General features: G+C 57.2%; 9 protein-coding genes across 9 annotated transcripts; 6 read left to right on the forward strand and 3 right to left on the reverse strand.

The window, feature by feature from the left end:
* Positions 1 to 1,065: 1,065 nt before the first annotated feature.
* On the forward strand, positions 1,066 to 1,671 carry ISF_09502 (NACHT and WD40 domain protein; the record flags this gene model as incomplete). The annotated part of the gene is made up of 1 exon (XM_018853104.1): positions 1,066 to 1,671. One exon carries the CDS (start codon positions 1,066 to 1,068, stop codon positions 1,669 to 1,671), a length of 606 nt encoding a protein of 201 aa, XP_018699711.1.
* A 209-nt stretch (positions 1,672 to 1,880) lies between these two features.
* ISF_09503 (replication fork protection component Swi3) lies at positions 1,881 to 2,978 on the reverse strand (the record flags this gene model as incomplete). The annotated part of the gene is made up of 3 exons (XM_018853105.1): positions 1,881 to 2,552; positions 2,613 to 2,688; positions 2,758 to 2,978. 3 exons carry the CDS (start codon positions 2,976 to 2,978, stop codon positions 1,881 to 1,883), a joined length of 969 nt encoding a protein of 322 aa, XP_018699712.1.
* Positions 2,979 to 3,204: 226 nt separating this feature from the next.
* On the forward strand, positions 3,205 to 4,003 carry ISF_09504 (NADH-ubiquinone oxidoreductase; the record flags this gene model as incomplete). The annotated part of the gene is made up of 4 exons (XM_018853106.1): positions 3,205 to 3,279; positions 3,339 to 3,355; positions 3,451 to 3,656; positions 3,735 to 4,003. 4 exons carry the CDS (start codon positions 3,205 to 3,207, stop codon positions 4,001 to 4,003), a joined length of 567 nt encoding a protein of 188 aa, XP_018699713.1.
* A 1,092-nt stretch (positions 4,004 to 5,095) lies between these two features.
* On the forward strand, positions 5,096 to 5,539 carry ISF_09505 (hypothetical protein; the record flags this gene model as incomplete). The annotated part of the gene is made up of 1 exon (XM_018853107.1): positions 5,096 to 5,539. The coding sequence occupies one exon, from the start codon at positions 5,096 to 5,098 to the stop codon at positions 5,537 to 5,539; it is 444 nt and encodes a 147-aa protein (XP_018699714.1).
* A 419-nt stretch (positions 5,540 to 5,958) lies between these two features.
* Positions 5,959 to 7,140, reverse strand: ISF_09506 (hypothetical protein; the record flags this gene model as incomplete). Its single annotated transcript, XM_018853108.1, has 1 exon — positions 5,959 to 7,140. The coding sequence occupies one exon, from the start codon at positions 7,138 to 7,140 to the stop codon at positions 5,959 to 5,961; it is 1,182 nt and encodes a 393-aa protein (XP_018699715.1).
* A 4,568-nt stretch (positions 7,141 to 11,708) lies between these two features.
* Positions 11,709 to 13,642, forward strand: ISF_09507 (Xanthine/uracil/vitamin C permease; the record flags this gene model as incomplete). Its single annotated transcript, XM_018853109.1, has 2 exons — positions 11,709 to 11,789; positions 11,972 to 13,642. The coding sequence occupies 2 exons, from the start codon at positions 11,709 to 11,711 to the stop codon at positions 13,640 to 13,642; spliced, it is 1,752 nt and encodes a 583-aa protein (XP_018699716.1).
* Positions 13,643 to 14,698: 1,056 nt separating this feature from the next.
* ISF_09508 (hypothetical protein) lies at positions 14,699 to 16,028 on the forward strand (the record flags this gene model as incomplete). Its single annotated transcript, XM_018853110.1, has 3 exons — positions 14,699 to 15,240; positions 15,441 to 15,938; positions 15,998 to 16,028. The coding sequence occupies 3 exons, from the start codon at positions 14,699 to 14,701 to the stop codon at positions 16,026 to 16,028; spliced, it is 1,071 nt and encodes a 356-aa protein (XP_018699717.1).
* A 1,179-nt stretch (positions 16,029 to 17,207) lies between these two features.
* Positions 17,208 to 20,702, forward strand: ISF_09509 (Tetrapeptide transporter, OPT1/isp4; the record flags this gene model as incomplete). The annotated part of the gene is made up of 12 exons (XM_018853111.1): positions 17,208 to 17,294; positions 17,360 to 17,400; positions 17,473 to 17,551; positions 17,608 to 17,689; positions 17,830 to 18,731; positions 18,819 to 19,251; positions 19,329 to 19,584; positions 19,646 to 19,709; positions 19,772 to 19,855; positions 19,925 to 20,204; positions 20,307 to 20,392; positions 20,487 to 20,702. The coding sequence occupies 12 exons, from the start codon at positions 17,208 to 17,210 to the stop codon at positions 20,700 to 20,702; spliced, it is 2,610 nt and encodes an 869-aa protein (XP_018699718.1).
* Positions 20,703 to 20,903: 201 nt separating this feature from the next.
* ISF_09510 (maltase) lies at positions 20,904 to 22,706 on the reverse strand (the record flags this gene model as incomplete). Its single annotated transcript, XM_018853112.1, has 1 exon — positions 20,904 to 22,706. One exon carries the CDS (start codon positions 22,704 to 22,706, stop codon positions 20,904 to 20,906), a length of 1,803 nt encoding a protein of 600 aa, XP_018699719.1.
* Positions 22,707 to 23,794: the final 1,088 nt, after the last annotated feature.

Consider the following 23,794-nt stretch of genomic DNA (forward strand, 5'->3'; position numbering starts at 1 on the left):
TTTTCTGCAGGCTAGTACTGGATTTGTTTCGAAATCATCGCCTCAGACGGTCGCCTGGTCACTGCCCGCGTCCGCCTGCCGCGACACCCAGACGCGCCGCCGACCTTGAGCGACGAGGACATGAAATACTCTACGCAATGCGAGCTCGCGACAATGAGAAACACATACAGTCAAGGCTCCCCGCCATCAGCATTCGGAGAGTCTATGTGTATGAGCCTGTCGGGTCGCCGGGAGCGGCGGCAGTTGGCGCCCCGTCATGCTCATCGAAGGCTTTTACGCCATTACCCAAATAGATGTCGAGTCTGACATGACAGTGCTCCCGGTAAGTCCCTTCTCCTAGCTACAACGAAGAGATGTTAAGAGACGTAGGAGCACACACAAAAGCACATAATGAAGCAATGGGCCAGAGTGCATGCCGAGCTAGCAACGCTGACTTTGCCAAGTATCGGTTCCATCTCGTCGCTGTCCGATACGGGAGAGCCATTTATCGGAAAGCTAGCATCGGGCTCGTTTGACGGGTTCCAAAACCCAGGGCCATTCGCCAGCGCCAGCGAATACTCCCTCGCCGGCAGCCACGCCCTCCTTCAAGACCTGGGACCAAGTTGGATCGATTCTTTAGTGGTTAGGTTAGGGTGGTTAGGGTGGTTAGGGTGGTTAGGGTGGTTAGGGTGGTTAGGATTAGTGGTTAGGATTCGGTGTTTGGGATAGGAGGAGGGTTAGTACGGATAGTACCTGTTATACCTACATACATAGGTACCTATGTATAGGTAAAACCCCCCCGGTAGGTAAAATGCGGGCTAATAAAGCCTACAGTAGGTATGTAGCTCGGACAGGTCAACCTAGTGGAGCTGGGACAGGTTATCTCTGACCACTGTAGCGGTCAAGATACAGCGGTCCAAGGCGCTGACTCATCACTCTGTGTTCATCAACCGTCAACCAACTCAACCTGCATCATCTTCCTCCAATCTTAAGAGGCCGTGGGTTGCCATCCGCGCCATTCTCTCACACGGGAGGCACAGATAGCAGTATCCACCGACCCCAGAAACCCGACCGCCCACCGCAACCATGGTGTTCCGGCGGACCCCCAAGATCACCACCGCGCCCATCTCCGCCGCCGCCCAATCCGAATTCGGCGCCCGCACCTCGCCCCTGTGGTGCCGCCAGCTGCTCGCTGACCGCAGCCTGCAGCCCGTCTCCTCCGCCTGGCGCTCGCGCAACCGCGCCCTCACCAACGAGGACTCCTTCCTCGCCAGCACCCTCAACACGCCCGACACCATCCGCGCCTGGCACGCCCTGTACCGCGCGCTCCCGCCCGACGACGACGAGGACCGGCTGGCGGGCGAGCTGCTGTGCCTGTTTGCGCTCGGCAGCGGCGTCAACGGCCACCCCGACGTGGCCCACGGCGGCGTCACCGCCGCCATCCTCGACGCTGCTACGGGCTCCGTGGCGGAGCTCTTCAGCACGGAGGGGGATAGCGCGTTCACGCTGGAGCTGACGGTAAGGTACAGGAGGCCGCTGGCGACGCCGGGCGTGTACGTGTGCAGGTCGTGGGTGCGGCGCCGCACGGAGGGGCGCAAGGCGTGGCTGCGCGCGGTCGTGGAGGACGGCAACGGGACGGTGTATGCGGAGGGCGATGCGTTCTGGCTGGATGTGCCGAGGTCGAAGTTGTAGAGGCGGCATTGCACGTGTGACGACAAAGAACCGAGAAAAGAAGGAATACACTGCAGATAGTACATAAACAACAGCAAAGAACAAGACAGCTCGCGCTGTGGCGCTTCTATGTACACAGGCAAGCAAGGCACCAGCATGATCATCGTAACATTGCCATATGCTATTCATAAACAAAACACCCAAACGCCAGTGCATGATTCCCAATCCGCTCAGAACCCCTCCATCTCTCGCAGAGCCGCCTCGTCATCATCCCAGTCCATCTCAGCCGGCTTACTCGCGGTGGGGTTGCCGAAAATGCTCTTTGGCCGAGCGTCCTGCTCCTCCGCCTCCGCGATCAAGTCGTCCAAGTCATCCCCGTCGCCCTCCTCCCGCAGCCGCCGCTGCACCGTTGTCGTCGTCCTGGCCGCCGGCGGCCTGCTGTCGTGGCCCTCCGCCTCGGCCATCAGCGCATCCAGGTCGTCATTGTCAGGCGCGTCCGGCTGCATCGCCGTGAGACCCGGTCGCCGCCCGCGCGCCGCCCGCGGCGTCACGTCGTACAGATCCTCCTCATCGAAGTCGTCCGGGTGGTCGCGCGGCGTCGGCGTCCTGGGTCGTGGCGGCTGGTCTCCGTCGAGGCCTTGGATCAGGCGGCTGGCGCTTGGACGCTGGGGCAGGCTGACGGCTGTGGTGTCGGGACGGTCCTCCAGGTCAAACGGATCGTCTTCCTTGTTTTCCTGGCGATTCGGATCGTTTTCCTCGCGCCATGCTTTGCGCGCGTCCACGAGGCGCTTCTTGTGTCCGGCTTTTTCAACCATGGCCAGGGCGTCGAGGAATCGGGCTTTGGGGTACAGGTCGTCGAGCCAGCGCTGGTAGAATGAAAGAAGCCGCGTCATGTCGGAAAACTTGACTCAACGCGTTAATAGATTTTGTTCAACAAAGAACACACAAACTGGATAGCATACCTCGTGCCCCTTGCCTTTGAACTTCAGACCCTGAGCCCGCCGTCGCAACGTTGGAATGCCAGCATCACTCAAAAGTCTAGTGTACCACTTGTCAGCCAAACGAGCGAAAGACAATCAAGTATCGCCAAACCATATCATAACACACCTTTCTTCGTCAAGCTTTACAGTTGGCTGTCTGGCTTTCTTTTTTACATCCACTTCCTCATCAATGCCTAGCCCAGCAGCCTCACTTTTACGCTTGTTTTTGGAGGGCGGGCTGGGTGTTGCGAACGGGTCGTCGGAGAAGTCGTCAACGTCATAATTGTCCAATTCATCATGCTGACTTCTACCAGCCGGCTTGGTCGCAGGTTTCGTCGCCGCCGGCATTTTTTGTCACCCGCGCCCAAGATGACTCTCTGGTGGCAGCGGCTTATACAACGGACGCGTTAGGAGACGCGATGGCGGGGCATCCATTTACACGAACAGAGTCACGTGCAACTTGAGGCGCCAGGTCACGTGCTTCATTCCTGAGGCACATCTTTGCTGAGCTTCATCATGGCACTCATTGGCTGCAGGACAATCTGAGCAAGAGTCTTGGGCATCACCACACACAATGTCGGAGACTACGACCAAGCAGGCGCCGGCCTCATACGTCGGCACGAGCAAGATTGTCCAGACGGACTTTCCGGTACGTTTCAGGTGCTTCAATGCCGTCAATTGATGAAATTTGCTGACCCGGTCCCGTAGCTCATCGACAACGACCCGTATGTACCCCGATCCCGACGATTGCGACCTTGCTAGACGAGAGAGGTTCCGCGGAGCCAATTGATTCTTTACTGACACTACCTCGCTACCGCAGTCACTTTAAGCGCGTTGTCGGCTATGCCCGCAGGGAGGACTACATTGCCGGCGGTCTTGCCGCCGCGTTCGCCCCGGCCGCTCTCTACACACTGGAGAAGTTTGCGCCCTCACACGTCGGTCGCGGCGGCTTCGCCAAGGCCATGCGCCTAGCCGGCTTCGTCGGTCTCGCCGGCGGGTTTCTCTATTTTTACCAGCGCTCCGCCCGTACGTGACGAACAGATGACCAGCTTTCGACGACGATATCCGAGACGACAAGAAAAAGGCTAACCCATTTTTTGGCAGTGCGATTCTACGGCGCCACCGAGAACTCACGGGAGATTGAGATGGACATGCGCGAGATGGTCGACCGGGTCAAGGCCGGGCAGCCGCTGTACGGCGAGTCGAAACTGAGCCCGTACCTGCAGGGCGTGGCCGCGCGCCAGAGCCGGTACTCGGCCCTGTTCATGGCCACGGTGCCGTGGTTCAACTTTGTCAACCACGACCAGCACGGCGTCGACACGGCCAAGTACTACCAGCAAGCGGAGCGCGAGCTGGAGGCGGAGAGGAAGTAAACGGCGCGGGAGGCTGTGGATGAAAAGAAGAAACCCATTTGATCAATCGTCATTTTTCGCGTCGGGGACAGAGCGTGTGTATATTACAAGGTGATAGGAGCCTTAAAACACTTATATTCTTTTGTTCACAGGGCCAATGCGTGCAGTGGCGGTATCACCAACCACGATTTACATGGCCACTGGCACAGTGACTGACAAGCTGGGTGCTACTGCAAGCCGGGGGGCACTACGAGCTGCGGCGCTGGTGAATGCAGCGATGGGCCTATAAAGAGCAAAGGGAGTTGCTGGACCATGTCTCAAGATGGTAGCTGACATGGCATCAGTGATTGACGGGCATGCGCGGACTCACGGAAACGCAATATGCGGGAGGGCTTTGACTACTAACCTTGGCTCTGTGCCACGCATTGAGCAACAGGTTTGCAACCTCGTTACCACTCCCCCCGAGAAATCGACACGTCCGGAGGGGGCCAGCCTGGCAGATGCCTCGCGCCAAGCATTGAATCACAAACCACAGTGGTCTTTGCGCCCATCACCCGAACGCTGACACCTCAGATGCTGTCGAACCCGCCTGGGACAAGTAAGCTTTTGAGGATAACTGACCGAGTAGGGTCCGAAAGCACGGAAAGCGACCCCCTTTGCCTCCCAACGTGAAGCTCATCACGACGTCAGGATAGCACCTTCAATTGCAGGGAAACCTGGTGTTTTCGTTCACAAGGAAAGGAAGGTAAAAGAAAACAGGTTTCAACGCTGCCGATTCTTCCATCATCGTGGCTGCCCAATCTCTTGGCGATCGGCACCCCCGACGGGTTGGTTGGGTTGGCTAGTCCGCGATGCGACCCTGATGAAGTCATCAGTGCGACCTCCCCAAAGGCAACACTCTTCGACATCAGCCGTCTTTGCCGCTGTCAAGGTCGATTGGGTTTGTCGTCATGTCTGACTGCTGTTCGTTGGTGCATATATAAACAGCCTGGCGGATCCGACGACCGTCGATCAACACAATGTCCCGGAACATTTCCTCCGAAGAGTCTTGAAACCAAAACTCATCATACACACATACACACATACACACAATAAAGACCAACGTCGGTCAAGATGAAGTCCACCGCCCTCGCCATCCTCCCGCTCCTCGCCTCCGCCGCCCCCAGCCACCCCCCTCAGACCGCACACCTCACCTTCCTCTCCTCCTCCCTCCAGCCTCTCTACAACCTCTCCGTCCTCGCCAACGGCATCCCCCACCCCTCGCCGGACCTCACCTCCGCCGTCGCCCGCGTCGCCGCGCCCGACTACAACGCCGCCGCGCTGTGCGCGCTCGACTTTGGCGGCCAGGGTCCACCGCCGGAGCACGTGTTTGTCATCGGCGAGGACGGACACACGGGGCAGGTGCGCATCGAGCCGCCGACGGCGGTGCGCGCGATCAGCTGCGAGGGCGTGTGCGTGGACAACTACGCGCGGTGCGATGGGGGAGGCCGGGGGCCGAGGTTGTGCTGTAACGGGTATTGCGCGGCGAGCCTGTGCAGGCCGTGGGATGGCGTCTAGATGTGTGGCTAGGACGTGAGGGGAGTTGAGATGAGAGCAAGCGCCCGAGTGGTTTTGGCAGGTAGCATACAGTGAGCGTTGAGATGCGAACGAGATTCTGTTTCGGGAGTTTTGGTTGCTCTTAATATCATGTCAAGCCTATCGTGTAAAAAGTCAAAATAGTTCCAAATTCTTCCCACATAAGCAGTCACAGGATGAAAGTCACTGGTGTGGAACTTTGGTCATGTAATATTTTCTTCGCAATTTTATAGATTTGGAGATCTTTCTAGAGCACCGCGAAAGCATGTCCATCTTTCCTGTCGCTATGTCAAATAAGCCAAACTGTTCCTTGCCCATGCCAGTATCCCATATCCTCCTTATCCCATAACCCATAAATGTTTTGTCGTCATCATCATCATTACATCCCGCTCATTCTGTGCTCATCTCCCCTGTGTCGCCCTCTTCGACATGTAATCCATGCCCATCTGCATCAACTTGCTGCTGATATCTCCTCCGCGGCCCTCGCTCTTGCTGCGCCCGCCCTTGTCCTGACTGCGACCCCTGCTGCGATCGCGGCCGCGGTCTCGGCTGCTGCTCCGCCCACGGTCCCGATCCCGATCATCCTTCTTGGTCCCGCCGCTCATGGCGCCGTTCATGAAGGCGGCGCTGAGGGCGGCCGTGGCGACTTTGACACCCTTGGAGCCGAGCCAGTCGCCCTGGGCCCCGCGGTTGTTCATCGCCGCCGTGGCGCCGGCGGTCAGCGCGGTGCGTGCACCGGCCTGCACGAGGGGGTTGCTGAACCAGTTGGACGCCGTCTTCACTACGGGCGTGGTGGAGCTGCGAACTTTGGCGCCAAAACCCCGCGCGGCGGCACCGCCGCTGCTCGGGTTCTTGTCGCGGCCGCGGGGAGGATCAGGAGCGGCAACGACTTTGCCGGAGGAATACTTGTCCTGGCCGTGCGAGCGTGAGCTCTGGCCACCGTGGCGATCGCGGCCACTGTCATCATAACCCCCGCGCCGGTCTCGGTCTCGGTCATCGCGGGCGTGGTAGTCCCTGCTCCTGTGATCCTGGGACGGTCGGCTGTATCTTCCAGGGTCCTCTGCCGTCTTGCTGCGCTGGTGGCGGTGGGTGTCATCGGCGTGACGCTCACCACGGGTCGGGTAGTCACGTTCGTGGCGCGCGGCACGTGTATCCCTCACATCTTTTGTGTTTCTGTTGTCGCGCGAGTCTCTTGGGTCTCTCGAGCCCCTATGGTCTCTGGTGTCCCTTGGGTCTCTGTGGTCTCTCGAGTCTCTGTGATCTCTTGAGTCTCTGTGGTCTCTGTGGTCTCTCGAGTCTCTAGGATCGCGGCGCGGGTCCCCACTCCGCCGGTCGTCGGAGCGGTATGGCGGCGGGGCGCCGCGCCCGTCGCCCTGTCTGTGAGAGTAGCCACGGGCCGCGTCGTCGTCGCGGTGCCGGCGGGATGCGCCTCTATCATCTGGCATGGCCCGGGCGGGTTGGCGTTCTGACTTGCTGCGGCGTGGGGGAGGCCCACCAGCAGCGTCTTGCCAGTAGGACGGGTTGGGACCGTAAAAGTCGTCCTGTGGGTAGTGGTCGTCGCGACGGCGAGACGAGTACGCCATGGCGGAATAAATATGTTGAGGTTGGCGATGTAGAGTAGCTGTTGTTGTGCGTGCGTTTTTTTGCTGCTTGGTATTTTATAGGTTGGTTGGTTGGCTGATCAGGACCAGGAACGAGGGGCGATCTGCGGGCGGGAGGGAGAGCAGCTGGTAGATATACGCCAGCCTTGCCCCTCCGAAAGATTTTCTTTGTGCTTCTTTTTTTTTTTTTTTGCCTCGTCTCGAATTATTATTCCGAAAGGGGGCGATCGCAGGCGCGCGCATGCATGAGGAGGCAGCCCAGAATCAGGTCAACAGCCCAGGTGTGCAGGGCGCATCAGGCGGTGGGCGGTGCAAGGCAAGGTCCAGGGTTTTCGCTGGTGTGCTTTGTGCTCGGTCCCTGCTGTCGCTATTGTCCCCCTGCTGTGCGAGCCGTCCCGTCTTTGCCTCTGCCTGGCCAAGCTGGGGAGAGGCGTTGTCCACCTGACGTCATGGCGGCCAATGGCGGTGCAGCAGCGTGTCTGGGTCGGGCCAGGCGGGCAATGTCGGCTGACGTCAAGGAACAGGCGATGCCGAAGCGTGAAGAGGGTGCGAGAAGCTAGGATGGAATATCAAGGACGATATCTTGTGCGATGTGATGCATGATGGGAAAGAGGCGTTGGGAGAGTGACAGCGTCAGGTTTAGCCGTTTGGTCAGGGAAACGATAAGTTTGGGTAGTCGTCGTTCGTTCGTTTGTCTGGGCGGCCGTTTGCTGCCAGGTACCAGTTAGGCTAAACTGCCTGGGGCCGCTGAGGGGCTGTGCTGGATGAGAATAGCCTCAGCTTAACCAGTGGTCCACCTCCAACGTATATCAGATTGTACAAGAATATCACAAAAATCGTCTGCCAGGCACGTGTTCCGCCCAAGAAGCTTCGATCGAGGCCAGCAAGTGATGCCAAGACCGTTTGGCGATGTACAGAGGCTTGAAACCAAGGACCGGATGGCGACTATAGGGTAAGCCGAGGTGCGGGCCGACTCAGACTGTTTGGTGTTTGCGTGAGCCGCCTGGTCGGCGCATCCTCATACGGGAATACTTGTAAGGGATGGCGCCTGGTCATGATGAATGGGCGCGAGCACAGAGAAAGCTTGGGTCTATGTCTTGCTTGCTGACAGTGCCACATGACTACTCAAGTTGGTCGAGGTCGCGAGGCTCCAAGTGGGAAGAGAACATTTGATAGTACTGATGTGAATTGATTGCCAAAGTGACCAGCGCAAGTGAAGCGAGAACAAGGTCGAGGTACGGAGTGCATCTTGAACCTAATCGATCGGAGAAGATGGGGAAGATGGGCAAACCTGGGGACCCTGTTGGCTGCCAAGGGCGAGTGGGCAATTGTGGCGCAGGATGTCTGTACTTACCTAGTTCGTGTTGTAACAAGGGCGTAGAGGTGATTCATTTTTAGGTACGTATTCATACGTGTTCTGACGCGGAAAGATGTCGATTGGTGAAAAATCTGCCAACGGTGCGCAAGCAGGTGTCCGGTTCTGGATAGTCGCCTCGGCATCTGGCTAACAGCGCCATGACGATGACGCTGGCACTCATTACGAAAAGGACGCTCGTACTGGTCGGTGACTACTTACGGAAAAAAGTAGGTGAATGATTGTGGCATGCAATTATGCAAGCCGCCGAGACCTGTAATATACGGGTGTTGTAGCATCGGGCAATTGCAGGGGCCGGATGCGGGGTTCTGTGTTACCTCGCCGTTACAAAGTATGTTTAATCCGGAGACAAGGGCGCCTGCGAGAAGAATCGTTAAGGGCCAGTGCCTTCTCGCGTCATTTTTAATCATGGATCTGTGTCTGGGTGCGTGCCTGGGTGCGTGTCTGATGCATATCCGTCTGGACGCTGGGAGGGGTGCGTCTAGTCATTGTACCCAATCCTGCCTAGACGACAACATCGCCAAGCAGAACAATGCAGATGACTTGTTTGGATAGTGATTTCGGGCGAAGCCTATCTGGAGAGATGTCGGAAAGCGCCGACTTCCACTAGGGCTTGTAGGGTGTTTTGCCCGAGGCAAGGGCAGGAGATGGGACAAGAGGTACAGGGGGCGGCGCTGACAGCGGGAGTGTTATCAAGGAAAGAGATGGCTGAGGCCGAGGGAAATGATGTAGCCTCGTACAAGTCTTGGCTTGCTTGCTGGCGCTCGAGCTGGGGATTGATGTGCTTGGAAGAGGAAGGAGGTCCATTGGAAAGATGGCAGGCCGATCGAGTGGGACTGGCTAATGAGCATGGCAAGGGAATCGAGCGCCAAGGATAAGAGAATGGGGTACTGGTATGGAGTCAGCTCTCCAGAGGCTTGCCGCTGGGGTGATTGTATGTAGGTAGGATGCAAGGAGCCCTTGTACATATAGGTAACATGCTGATGCGAGGAGTTCGGGAAGTGACGCTGGCTGTCCTGTCTGTGGTGGACGAGGCGGTGGCTGTGGGGTCAAGTTGGAAATTGGGCAGTCGCCGAGTGTAAGTGAGCCACGGGAAATTAATGACTGATAATTTGGTGATTTCTGTTTTTTTTTTTTTTTTTTTTTTTTTTTTTTTGATTGGGTTATTTATGTCGTTGATGTTCAACATGTCATTGCAAATGCATTGAGGTCGGAGTCTTATTATGAACCAATATTATACAGAAAGCCAAGCCTCTGGGGTGCAGCGTTGCAGCGCAGCCCCAGCGCGAATTTGGTGTGGCGAGGCGCTGAAAAATCCGTCGTGTATCGCGTGGCTCTGGGCCAGCCTCAGTAGTCTGGTGGGCCAACCTTAAATGCAACTGGTACAGGTACCTTATGTACATATGTACATTCATGTACATGTACCGACTTGAAATCATCTCACCTCCATGCTTCTCCGTATGCCAGCTTCCGAAGTAACGCAAACGCGTTTAGTTGGATTAAATGCCACTGCAGTGTCCGATTCGCACATGTTTTTCCTTTTTCTTTTCTGACTGGAAACTGGTACTTGTTGCACGAGCTGCTGGTAGCCGCCATAGGTGGTACCTTGGGGGTACGCGCCAACGTCCCACCAACGGCTGGGCTGAGGTCGGCGGCTGCAGATGATGTGCAGTGGTGGGTGGTTTGGTGTGCATTATGGCTTGTTGCTCATCTAGTAAACGAATTCCCCAGAATGGCTAAGAATAAGAAAGCTGACGATATGGTGGTTTACACCATTGTAGAGCAGGCTGTCAATTAGTGGCAATTCTACAGGTGTCAAGTGCCTCGGTAGTCTGATTCAGGGTCTGCACTAAAATCAGAGACACCCAATTATAAGCCGGGTAATGGAAAATGCAGAAAGTTAATAACAAACCATCAAGACGGGAAGAGAAAAAGATAAAAAGAAAGCTACCCCGCAGCTCTGTGGCAACCTGCATTACTGGTAAAAAGAAAACCTTTTAAATTATTATTATCAAGCGCCGTTATCGACCTGATATTGGACCACCCGTTCAACCCATCTCGGACGCCACAAGAAAACCCACCGGACCAGATAAGCAAAGCCAGCCGGAGTCGTCCTTTTTTTTTTATCGAGCCAATACCAATTGTCTGTAATCCGAGCCATTGGCCATTGGTGATTCTGTAATTTTGCAGATCAGCATTGTTAAGGGCTTACCTAGTATTATTCTGTGGCGTTGCCTGGAAGCCTTTGCTCCGAGGGAGGCACCCCACGCCTGGCAGCTGGCAGCGGCAGCGGCGGCGGCACCTGGCAATTCAACTCGCAGCTGGCAGCCTGCTCCGTTTGCCGGCCTCCCCTCCGCTTGTCGCGGCTTCAGATTTTTCATTCATTTTTCTTTTCCATTTTAATTCCGTTTGAACTTTTCAGACCGACTGTTCTCTCTTGACTTGCTCCTTTTCCTTCATTTTCAATTCTCCTCCTTTCCTTTTCTTTCCCACCATCTCGTATTCCTCAATACACAAAACCTGCACCACCACCTGGCATCCTCTGCATCATCTGCACACCCCACTGCTGGCTGGTTCCATCACCGCGCACAGCAGATAGCCTGTCCCGGTACCCACTTTCTCTCTTCACTTTGGCTTTGGCTGGCTTGGCTTGTCACTCACTCCGCCCGCACCCACCCGCCGTCGCCTCATCTCTGCACCCAGATTTTTTTCTTCTCTTTTTTTTTTTCAATTGCAATCCTCATTTATTATTTATACTATTTGCCATTCGCACATGCATTTGTACCTGCAGTTTCATCCTCGGCCACTCTAACATCTCTCCCTCCACACTCCGGCCTCATCCGCCCCTCCACCTCGTCGCCGCCTCTGTCTGGTAACAAGGCTCACCACACCAACACCATACCACACTCTACAATTCGACTCCAAAACTCAACTCGCGCTCCTCTCCGACCCCTTCGCCTCGCCGCCGCATTCTCCAATTCGGCACCCACGATATCCCTCCATGTCTAGCGCCAATTCCTATCCTTGACTTTGCTCCTCGGCCGCTCCAACCACTCACACGCCTCGCTTCAAGCTTTGCTATAAAATAGACGGCCTTCTCCGCTGGTCTCTTCTACGATCCATTGCTTCGATATTCTCTAACAACTGGCTACATTCCAATTGCTACTAACTCACCATGGGTTGGGCGGAAAACGTCAACTCCCGCGTCGCCAAAAGCTTCGTCGGCCGTTGGTTTCGCCTCGATGGCTCCGGTCATGTAAGTCTCATTAACACAACCCTGCACGACCAACCACACGCAGATAATCATGGCATTCAGAATAATTCTGCATCCATATATCCAACCTGTCCCAATCCCGCACTCGCACCGATGCCCTTGATTAATACACACAAATTCCTCTTACACGCTGCCCCTCACCACATGCTGACTTGAATCCCCAGCCTCGCGAGCGTAAGGGATCATACTTCCTCACTGAGATGCGCGCCGGCCTCACCAGTTTCTTCGCCATGGCTTACATCCTCGCTGTCAACTCCTCCATCGTCTCCGAGTCCGGCGGCACCTGCGTCTGCAACGGCGGCGCCGATGATCCCCTCTGCAACACGAACCAAGAGTACGCTATCTGCGTCCAAGGCATCAAGCGCGACGTTGTCACTGCCACGGCCGCCATCTCCGCCATCGCCACCTTCTTTGTCGGCGTGCTTGCCAATATGCCCGTCGGCATCGCCCCGGGCATGGGCCTCAACGCATACTTTGCCTACACCGTCGTCGGCTTCCACGGCTCCGGGCCCGTCCCCTACCGCGTCGCCCTGACCGCCATCTTCGTTGAGGGCTTCATATTCTTCGCCCTCGCCCTCTTTGGCATGCGTCAGTGGCTCGCCCGCGCTATCCCCGCCTCCATCAAGCTCGCCACCGGCGTCGGCATTGGCTTCTATCTGACCCTCATCGGCCTCACGTACAGCAACGGTATCGGCGTCATCGTCGGTTCCCAGGCAACCCCGGTCGAGCTCGCCGGCTGCCACCCGTCCAGCATCGACCCCAAGACCGGCACCTGTCCGGGCTCTGACAAGATGCGCAACCCCACCATGTGGATCGGCATTTTCTGCGGTGGCATACTGTCTGTCATGCTCATGATGTACCGCGTCAAGGGTGCCATCATCATCGGCATCCTCCTCGTCAGCATCATCTCTTGGCCGCGCCCGACACCCGTCACCTACTTCCCCTACACCCCTGTCGGCGACGACGCGTTCAACTTTTTCAAGAAGGTCGTTACCTTCCATCCCATCCAGAACATCCTCAACGTCCAGGAGTGGAACATTGGCGAGTACGGCGGCCAGTTCGGGCTTGCCCTCATCACCTTCCTTTACGTCGACATCCTCGACTGCACTGGTACCCTCTACTCCATGGCCCGCTTCGCCGGCCTCGTCGACCCCGTGACCCAGGACTTTGAGGGCTCTACCCTCGCCTACATGACCGACGCCATCTGCATCTCCATCGGCGCCGTATTTGGCGTGCCACCCGTCACGGCCTTCGTCGAGTCGGGCGCTGGCATCACCGAGGGCGGCAAGACGGGTCTCACGGCCGTCATGACTGGCCTCTGCTTCTTCATCACCGTCTTCTTCGCGCCCATCTTCGCCTCCATCCCACCCTGGGCCACCGGCTGCGTCCTCGTCATCGTCGGGGCCATGATGGCCACAGCCGTTGTTGAGATCAACTGGAGGTACCTCGGCGACGCCGTCCCCGCCTTCCTCACTATGGCCATGATGCCGTTTAGCTACTCCATCGCCGATGGCCTCATCGCGGGCGTCATGTCGTACATTATCATCAACGGCGGGGTCTGGGTCATCAAGAAGCTCTCGGGAGGCCGCATCGTGCCGCCCAACTACGAGGAGCGCACCGGCTGGACGTACAAGATCCCCGGTGGCGTGCTGCCGCCCTGGATGGTGCGTCTTTCCAAGGGCGACAAGAACTTCTGGAAGGAGGAGTCGCGCCCGACGACCGCGACGCTGACGCCTAAGGAAGCCGACCTGGCATCGAATCACGGTTCTGACAACGAGCAGCCTGCCGAGAATGTGGCCACGACCATCCCGGACGACCAGCCCAAACGCCAGTAGCCATGCGATCCTTTCGAGTGGCATGGACGAACCCTTTCTTCTATCCGCCCCATCCCTCGCCAGTGATGTTATTTCTGGACACCCTTGCGCGCTTGATACCCACCTGTTTCCGAGCCTGGTGCCATGTCGCCAGTGATGTTGCTCAACGCGCAAGTGGTTTTCGAAATCTGGCCCCTACTTTCCGCCGTGATGTTGTCTCAGTGAATGCCGATGAGTGTGGCATGGTTTTTTGCTTGTTATTATTTTGCTTTTGCATCGCCGATTGGATACGCATGCAGATGCGGATTGTTTATTTTTGTGGTCACGATGTGCCAATTTGGGGTCTCGTGGAATTTTGAATACGTTGTCTAATTGGGGCTTGCATTGACTGTGCTGGCTGGTTTTTAGAAAGAAGATTTTTGTATACGAGATGTTGCATATACATACATATAGCTTCAATGAGGAGGCATCTTGGCTAGAATCTTGATTTCAACAATGCTGCTTATTCTTTCTTCAATTTCTTGGTTTTATTTGACCTGGACTTTTCCAAGAACAAAGCAGAGTAGCAAAAACTACTTGATTCTTTCCCAGCCGTGTTCCTTGCCTGTAAAGATGCTCCAACCAAAACCAGACAACAGAGTAGCACAGTATAGGACGGATTGCTCAAGTACTGGTGTCCGTGAATACTCTAAAAATCGACGTAATTCCCGTTCTAATGCGTTCATATTCCATCCCCGAGCTTAATCTAGCCTTCGGCGACCTCCGACAATCCTTCAGGACAGTTACTTGGCCGCTAGCGAATCAGGGTGCTGGTAGTCAGCTAATCTTCAGCGTAGCCCCTCCCCCGCAGGCACATGCCACGGCTATCAACGGCGCCACAACGGGAGTTTCTGCTTGCCGCCACTATCTCTTTCTTCTTCTCGATTCTCTTCATTCGCCTCTATTCCCCCTCGTTTTATACTCATCTGAACTTCTGAGTCTACATCTGCCGTCTCTCCGCCCCCGTATCGGACGACAACGCCTTTAACCCGCGCCCTCTACCTTCCACACGACCACCCACTCGCCAACACCGACACCATGACCTCAGCCGACTCTCTCACGTCCATGGACCTCCCTATCGTCGACATGGACGTGTACTTCGCCCACGAACCCTCCTCCACGCCCGCCCTCGCCGAGTGCGCCAAGGCCGCCGACGCGCTTATCCAGTACGGCGCGCTCGTCCTGCGCGACTCGCGCGTCGCCGCGCGCGACAACGACGACTTCCTCGACCTCCTCGAGGACTACTTCGCGCAGCCCGAGGCCGCGCAGCGCCGCGATGAGCGGCCCGCGCTGAGCTACCAGGTCGGCGCCACGCTGGCCAACACGGAGCGGCCCAAGTGCGCCGTCGACGAGCCCTGCCTGGACATCATCGCCCGCCTGGCGCCGGACCAGCGCCCGCTCGACGTCTCGGGGCACCAGCCGGACCCCAAGTGCAGGTTCTTCTGGCGGATGGCGGAGGAGCCCCCGGAGGGGACGCAGTTTCCGGGGCTGAACGCGGGGAACGTGGTGCCGCAGGCGGAGGGGCTGAGGGAGCGCTGGACGCCGACGATGGACCGCTGGGGCGGTTGCATGAAGAGCGCGTGCGTGTGAAGCTGGAATTCAAAAAAAGCTGGTGGATATGAACGCTCACGGGTTGATAGTGTCTCGACGCTTTCGGAGATGGTGGCAATTGGCCTCGGCCTGCCCCAGATGTACTTTAGCGATGCCGGCCGCTACGGGCATGTCCACCCCTCATCTCGCCTTTGTCTTTTACATTTCTTTCGCTAACATGTGAAAAAAGCCCGCACCTCCTCGCGCCGACCGCATCGGACCTGAACAAGTACGGCGCGCTGGACACCATCCTCGCCGGCTTCCACACGGACCTCAACTTCCTGACCATCCACGGGCGCAGCCGGTACCCGGGGCTCAACATCTGGGCGCGCAACACGGGGCGGCGCATCGCCGTGCGCATGCCCCCGGGCAACTACCTGCTGGTGCAGGCGGGCAAGCAGCTGGAGCACGTCACCGGCGGGCTGGTCAAGGCGGGCTTCCACGAGGTGACGGTCAACGCGGGGACGCTGGCGGCGATGGAGCGGAGGCGGGTGGAGGAGCCGGGCCGGCCGCAGATTCGCATCTCGAGCACGCTGTTCTGGCACCTGGGGTCGGATTTTGACCTGGTGCCGGTGGAGGAGCTGGCGGAGAGGGCGAGGGCGCTGCGGCGGGAGAGGGAGGCGGAGGGCATGGATGAGGGTAGGGAGGCGGAGTATCCGCCGATGAAGGTCGGGCATCAGGTGCAGAGGTATGATACACGGGGATAACAGGATTTCGAGTGAGGCTGTGCTAACTGATGGCGTCTAGTGAACTGAAGCATATTGCGCTGATGACTTGAGGTACGGTGGCCAAGGTTGTATAACATGCGTGTACAGAAAGGGGTGACAAGGCAAGCAACAGACCAATGAATGATGACGGAACTTGATAAGATAAGATAATAAGATATAAATCTTTTTACACATCTGGCGCTGGTCTCGCTCGTTTTTCTTCTTATCGCACCATATCTGGTCACTCCCATCCTCGCGATAAAGTTGGCCGAACCCCCAGCAGCCTATGCTCGGCCAAGGCATCACCTTGGCGCCAGCTCGTGGAGATGAAAGGAACTTTTGTCCTCACCATCTCCCATCGATCTTGCCCCAGCGCGGCAAGTCGAATGAACGAGTCTGCCCCCTCCTTGACATGTTGGTGCCAATCCCGGCCCCCCCGTCGCCAAGCGGCGACCAAGACAGCCTAAGCGGCCACGCTCGCGTCTTGGCGGAGAGCCGTCAAATGGCAGCCGCCGAGAGAAGCCATACCAAGAGAACAAGAGAAAATACGCGTGGGTGATGCGGTCGGCGCATGGCTAGCTTTAAACTTGTTTGCCTGTTTTTCTGTGCATGTGGTGGTTAGCTCGGGCTGGGTTATCAGGCGCGCCAAGCGGTCGAGAACGACGAGCGCCTGCTGGAATAGGAAGCTGGCAAGAACGAAGCTGTTACCATGAAGTAGTTAGGCCGGCTTCTTGATAGGGAGCGGAGGAGCAAGGCCGCGAGAAGCCATGGATACCGAGTGAGTGAGGTAGGAGGGGGTTGCGCGGATGGTCTCGTGAGCCAAGAGAAATAGACGAGTGTAGATGAAGGAAGGTAGATGGGCGGAGGTAGCCAATTAAATGGAGGAATGCAATAAAGAAAACGTAATATGGCTAAAAAGCTGAAGCCCCAACTGAGGCATCGATAGGTATCGTGGGATGTTCATTGCGATGGTTGTGGTGGTTGACAAATAATGGTTTCTCACATGGGCTGACGAGGCAAGATTAGAGTATTACGAAGTCGTGAGTCTTGGCAGCAAGAGGATAGATAGCATGTGGTGGCAAGGGTGGCTCGTGATACCATCCTCTTGGCGTCTGAGAGAGCTACTGAGCATGTTATATATGCCGACTTGTTGCATCAACTCTTCGAAGTCCGGACCCGTTCTCCTCACTCCGTCCCTCTTTCAAGGGAAGTTTCGATCTTGTACATCAGTGAATCGCCCCTGAGTTACCATGTCGGAGAAGCGGGCGGCCGAGGCCGCCTCTAAGGAAGAAGCCGTGTCGGCGGGCGGGGAGAAGGCGGAGATGCTTGCAAGCGTGGTGAGTGTTGCCTTGGAAAAGCTGCAAGGGGCTCTAAGTATCAGGTTACTGACACGGATGTATAGAAGAGCGCCGAGTCGGCGGACAATATCCATGCGCTGGAGACGTGAGTTGCTTGCTGTGTCGTGGACGTCGAGGACGAGACAGATGGATAGATTGTGCTGATGGGATGGAACAGCCACCTGGATGCTACCGAGGATGACTTGCGCGAGGCCAAAGAGATGGCAGCGTCGATGACTCTGGAGAATGTTATTGCGGTATGTATTTTCAGCCCCTTGAAACTCGAGTTGCTTACTGAGACGAGTGTTTGTAGATGATGAAGAATGTGGTTGCCATTCACGACGGGGACCCCAACTTTCCCCACGTGACTCTTGAGAAGATTAAAGAGTTTCTCGGTACGTTTCCTCTGTTTGCTGTCTAGCCTGTTTGTTCACTCACCTTGAGCCATGAACCCCCCTCGCCTTCTTCCCCTCCTTCCCTTGCCCTGGCCAGCCCTCTCCTATCCATTGCATTGTCCTCAGTCTAACATGCCCAGCCAACGACGATATACCGATACACCCCGAAAAGCACGCTGCCATTATCCAAGAGCTCAAGATAGAGGCGGCACTCATCACCAACAACTCGCCCTACGCCGAGGTCCGAGGCGTCGTCTCCAACCATGACGACCCGACCACGCCCGTGTCCACGATCCGCGCCTGGACCATCGGCGTGCTCTTCTCCGTGCTCCTCGCCTTTATCAACCAGCTCTTCAGCATCCGCCTGCCCTACATCCGCTTCGACACCAACATCGCCCAGCTGCTCGCCTACCCGCTCGGCAAGGCCTGGGAGCGCTGGATGCCGCGCGTGTCCGTTAAGATCCCGTTCGTCTCCCAGCCCGTGCCACTGAACCCGGGACGGTTCAACAAGAAAGAGCACATGCTCATCGCCATCATGGCCAACACCTCAAAGAGCCTGCCATACACGGCGTACATTGTCTGGGTCCAGGTGCTGCCGCAGTACTTTGACCAGCAGTACGCGCGCTCCTTCGCCTACGTCCTGCTTAACGCGCTTGGCACAAACTTCATCGGGTACGGGCTGGCAGGGCTTACGAGGCGCTTCCTGGTGTACCCGAGCTACTGCGTGTGGCCGACGAGCCTAGTGACGATTGCGCTGAACAGTTCGCTGCACGACGAGGACTCGACGTCGGTGCTGGGGCCGTGGCGGCGTACTTGGAGTATGACGCGGTATAAGTTCTTCTTGATTACGTTCTCTGGCATGTTCCTGTACTTCTGGCTGCCGAATTACCTCTTCACCGTCCTGTCGTATTTTAGCTGGATTACGTGGATTGCGCCGAACCATCGCGACCTCAACATCGTGGCCGGCTTCAACAACGGCCTGGGCTTCAACCCGCTGCCGACGTTTGACTGGAACGTCGTCGCCAGTGTCATCGACCCGCTTGTGAGTTTTCTCTCCCTTATACATCTCCGTCTCTCCTCTTTATCTGCTTCGATCATGATACGGTGACTCACCTCAACCCCTCACCAGATGGTCCCCTCGTTTTCCACCTTCAACACCGCGGCCGGCATGTTCCTGTCCGGCCTCATCGCCCTCGGCATATGGTACACCAACAGCTGGAACACGGGTTACCTACCCATTATTACCAACCGGACTTTTGACCACTTTGGCAAGCTTTACAACGTATCGCGCGCCATTGACGAACGCGGTTTCTATAACCACGACGCCTATATGGACTACTCGGCGCCCTACATCGGCGCCGCTAACGCCATGGTCTACGGCTTCTTCTTCGCCGTGTATTCGGCAGTGGTCGTGCACGTCGCGCTGTACCACCGTTACGAGATGGTCACCGGCTTCCGGAGCCTGATCCGCGGGTTCCGCATGAAGAAGGGTGCGGCGGACGGCACGGCCAAGAGGGAGTACGAGGACGTGCACAACCGTCTCATGGCGGCGTATCCCGAAGGTGAGTTCTTTTTTTAGACGGAGAATAAGAGTGCATCGAAGCGAGAGAGGAAGAGCGTCTATCTCTAACTGCAACAGTCTCGGAGTGGTGGTACTTTGGCACCCTGGTCATCTCTGTCGTCCTCGGCGTCCTCGGCATCGCACTGTGGCCGACATTTACCTCGCCCGCCGTTGTGCTATACGGCATTCTTCTGTGCATCATCTTTGTAATTCCGATCGGTGTAGTTGCTGCGATGACGGGCATTGAGATTACGCTTAACGTCCTGGCCGAGTTTATCGGCGGCATGATTGTCGAGGGCAACGCCTTGGCCATGAACTTTTTCAAGTCATATGGGTACGTATTGTCTTGAATTTTATCCTTTCCGTCCCATCCCATGCATAGCTAACATTGCCAGCTACGTCACCTGCGCCCAAGCCCTCTCCTTTGCCAACGACCTCAAGGTTGCGCACTACCTCAAGGTATGTGATCAGGTTGTATTTAGGTGCTTCCTCCTGGACTTGGCTGACATGATACGTGCCAGCTTCCTCCTCGCGTCACCTTTTCCGGACAAATGGTCGCCACCCTGATCTCGACTTTTGTCTGCTCCGGCGTGCTCAAGTTCCAGGTACGCAACAGTCACCCCCTCGATTCCCCATCTTCCTCCTTGTCACGGAAGTTCGCTGACAGAACCCAGATGGACATCAAGGACGTCTGCACGCCCGACGCCCCGATGCGCTTCTACTGCCCCGGCCCCAACACCTTCTTCACCGCGTCGCTGCTCTGGGGCACAGTCGGCCCGCTCAAGGTCTTCGGCATCAACGGCCAGTACAAGTGGCTACTGCTGGGCTTCCCGCTCGGCATCCTCGTCGTCGTCTTCTTCTGGGCGCTGCGCCTGAAGTTCCCGCACTCGCGCGCGCTGCGCCAGGTGCACATCATCCCGGTCCTCTACGGCGGCATCATCTGGACGCCCCTGAGTACGTGTACTCCTTCCATCATCACTTGCGCTTGAGAGAAACGAAGAGAAGAATGAAGAAGATGAGCAAGTCGAGAATGAGTAAGCTAACATCAGATTCCAGGCTTCTCGTACGTCTGGGGTGCCGTGCCCTTTGCCTGGGTGTCCTGGATCTACATCCGCGGCCGCTATCTCGCCTTTTGGTCCAAGGTATGTCTGTCCTGCTCACCATGTCTTTACCTGCCGCCCCAAACTCGAGCGAAGCGAGGCCAAAAAAATCAAGCCACTGACATGGATCGCCTAGTATAACTTTGTCCTCTCGGCTTCCTTCTCCGCCGGCGTCGCCATTTCCGCCCTCGTCATGCTCTTCACCGTCCAGTGGATGGGCGTCACCGTTGACTGGTGGGGGAACAGCCAGGCCGCCGTCGGCTGCGAGGCCAAGGCATGCGTGCTCAAGACGCTCGCACCGGGCGAGCGCTTCTTTCCCTGGTGGGATGCGTCCAAGGTGCCCGCGCCGTAGTGGACAGGGAGAAGAACGAGGATTGTTTGGTGTCCGTGTTGGGGAAACATTGATAGTCAAAGGCACAGGCAAGAGATGTGTTGTCAGTACTTTACGAACTTGTTCGTCTGAATTTGAACTATATACAATTTGCTTCATCAGCGAGCATCAGCCTCATTTCCCAGGAAGCGTGTCTTCGTCAAGGCTCTATCCCTGCCCAGTCTACGCATCAATATCAAAGACCTGCCCTTCAAAAGGCTGCAGTGTCTGCCCATCGCGCTTGCCCTCGTGCGTCGATAGGATACGCGTCATCTTGACGTCGTCCGTCTCCGAGAGACCCAGCTCCCCCGCCGACGGCACCGTCCACGTCTGCGGCTCCTTGGTAAAGTTGAGGACTACCAGCGCTCGCTGCGCGCCCCCCTGCGCCTCCTTCAAGAACATGAACGTCTCCTTGTTGTCCTCCTGCAGGCCCTTGTAGTCGCCGTACACCAACGCGTCGGCGTGCTCCCTGCGGAACGCCAGTATCTTGCGCCAAAAGGCGAGCACGCTGGTGGGGTCGTCGAGCTGCGACGCCACGTTGACCTCGCTGGCGAGGGGGTGCGCCTTCATCCAAGGCTCCGCGACGTCCTTACCGGCCTTGATGGCGGGCTCGGAAAAGCCGCCGTGCTTGGCCCGGCCGTCCCAGGCAATGGGAACCCGCGCATGGTCGCGCGCTAGGTGCTGCATGGCGCTAAAGGCACGGTCCAGCTCGACCTTGTTGTCGGCACCGTAGCGCTCCTGCACCATCTTGTAGTACAGGGAGCTGTCGATGTCGAGGTAGTTCTCGGGCGGGTAGCTAACCTTGGGCGTGTTGACGCAGCCAATCTCCTGGCCCTGGTAGACGTACTGGGTGCCGCTCAGGCACGACTGCATGACGGCCAGCATCTTGGCGCCGGCGACGCGGAACTCGGGGCTGTCATCCGCGAAGCGGGAGACGGAGCGGGCCTGGTCATGGTTCTCGATAAAGGCCGTGGTCCAGGCGTCGGTGCCGCGGATGATGCTCTGCGTGCGCTCCACGGCGGCCTTGACGTCGGGCAGGGTCCAGTTGCGAGGCGTGGTCTCGAACTTGTGGGTGCGGCCGAAGCCGACATCGACGAGGTCAAACTGGAAGACCATGTCGAGCTGCCGCTCGCGGGCGCTGACATACTTGACCACCTTGGCCATGTCAGGGGTGCAAGGCAGCTCGCCGACGGTGATGGCGCCGTAGCGGACGAGGATGGCGTTCATCTCGGACAGGAACTCGTGCATGCGCGGGCCGTTGCAGTAGATGGAGCCCGCCGGCTGGAAGGGAGCCTTGGGGTCGGTGATGGGGGCGTCGGGGAAGTCTTGATGTTTGCTGTACATGTTGACCGTGTCGACGCGGAATCCGTCGACACCGCGGTCGAGCCAAAACTCCATGGCTGAGGCATAGATGGCACGGCGCGTCAGGGGGTTCTCCCAGTTGAGGTCAGGCTGCTCCGTGGCGAAGAGGTGGAGGTAGTACTCCTGAGTGGCCTCATCCCACTCCCAGGCGCTGCCGCCGCCAAAGTTACCGCGCCAGTTGTTGGGCGGCAGGCGCTCGCCGGTGGCAGAGTACTTGGCGGGCTTCCAGATATACCAGTCTCGCTTGGGGCTGTCCTTGCTAGCGCGAGACTCTTTAAACCAGGCGTGCTGGTCCGAGGTGTGGTTGATGACCAGGTCGAGCATGATGCGCAAGCCGCGGGAGTGTGCCTCACGGATCAGCGTCTCCATGTCCTGGACGGTGCCATAGGGGCGGTAGACGTCCTCGTAGTTGGAAATGTCGTAGCCCATGTCAACCTGGGGGCTGTCGTACATGGGGCACACCCAGATGGCATCGACGCCGAGGCTGGCAATGTAGTCCAGCTTAGAGGTGATGCCGGGGATGTCGCCGATGCCATCTCCATTAGAGTCGCAGAAGGAAGCAGGGTAGATTTGGTAGATGGCGGCCTGCTTCCACCACTTCTTCTCTCGCCCAATGACGGTCATGTTTGGGGCTGTGATGTGTAGACGATGCAAAGGAAAGACAAATGGGTATAGGATGCACCGTAGGACGTAGCTGCTTGCGAAACGACAGCTGAGAGAAGGAAACAAGGGAATGAGGCGTGGGTGATGGTGTATAGTTTGAGTTGAGTCCGGAGACGGGAGACGGCTTAAATCTGGCAGAGTCGTGGGGCGCAGTGGAGAGGATGGACAAGGCAGGGTGACATGTCTCGTCACAAAAAGAAAGCATGGGACCGGGAAGGGCTAAAGTCCTTCCCCAGGCTCCCCGGATTCTCCATGATTCAACGTCGTACTGTCGGACCGACGACAGGTTGAGGCGAGGCTGGCATCTTGGTAGCGGGGACGGCTGAGCGCCTCGTTTTGCGTCGGAACTGGGACTCGGGTGAAGATGAGATTGCTGTCAGATACCCCGTACTCGGTACGGGATTGTGGAAAGGCTCATTAAAGTTGGACTACCAGTGGTTCGTGAGCAGTGGCTTGCGGAGAAGGCGGGGATGGGCGCGGTCTGGGGGAGGAGAGGGATGAAAATGAGGAGGGTAGTTGTAGGTAAAGGTTGCTTGAAGCTGTCGGTCCGACATGTTGACGATTTGTTGTCGGTCCGACAATGTTTGAGGGCCAGACCAAGACCAGTGGCGACAGCTAGTTCGGCAGTACCCTGTAGTTAGCCGTTCCTCCTCCGCCTCCCCTCCAGCTGCCCGCCTTCCCATTTCATCACAGATCCGGATTCTCTCCAGCCTACGCCAAGGCAGGAGCGCCATCAGGCCCCCCTCCACCTCCACATTCTCATCCTATTCAAGCCTCCAGATTCACTTCACCATTGCCTCGCAACTTCGACTTCAGTCGTCAGGCCTCGACGTCGAACTTGCGGCGACGCCGCCAACGCTATGGTCGGCCGCCACGAAAGCCCATGGAAATGGCAAACAGACAACACTAACCAACCATCAGGCATTGCATCAGCCACCGCTACTAACATTCTTCTTATCAAGGCAATTCCCTTGATAGTCGGCCCGAAAGTCGGGTAGTTACCAGCCATGCGCGTTTGTTGGGATCATGGATGTGCGATGATCGCCACT

The sequence above is a fragment of the Cordyceps fumosorosea genome, assembly GCF_001636725.1.
Source record: "Cordyceps fumosorosea ARSEF 2679 chromosome Unknown scaffold_51, whole genome shotgun sequence".
NCBI classification, from domain to species: domain Eukaryota; kingdom Fungi; phylum Ascomycota; class Sordariomycetes; order Hypocreales; family Cordycipitaceae; genus Cordyceps; species Cordyceps fumosorosea.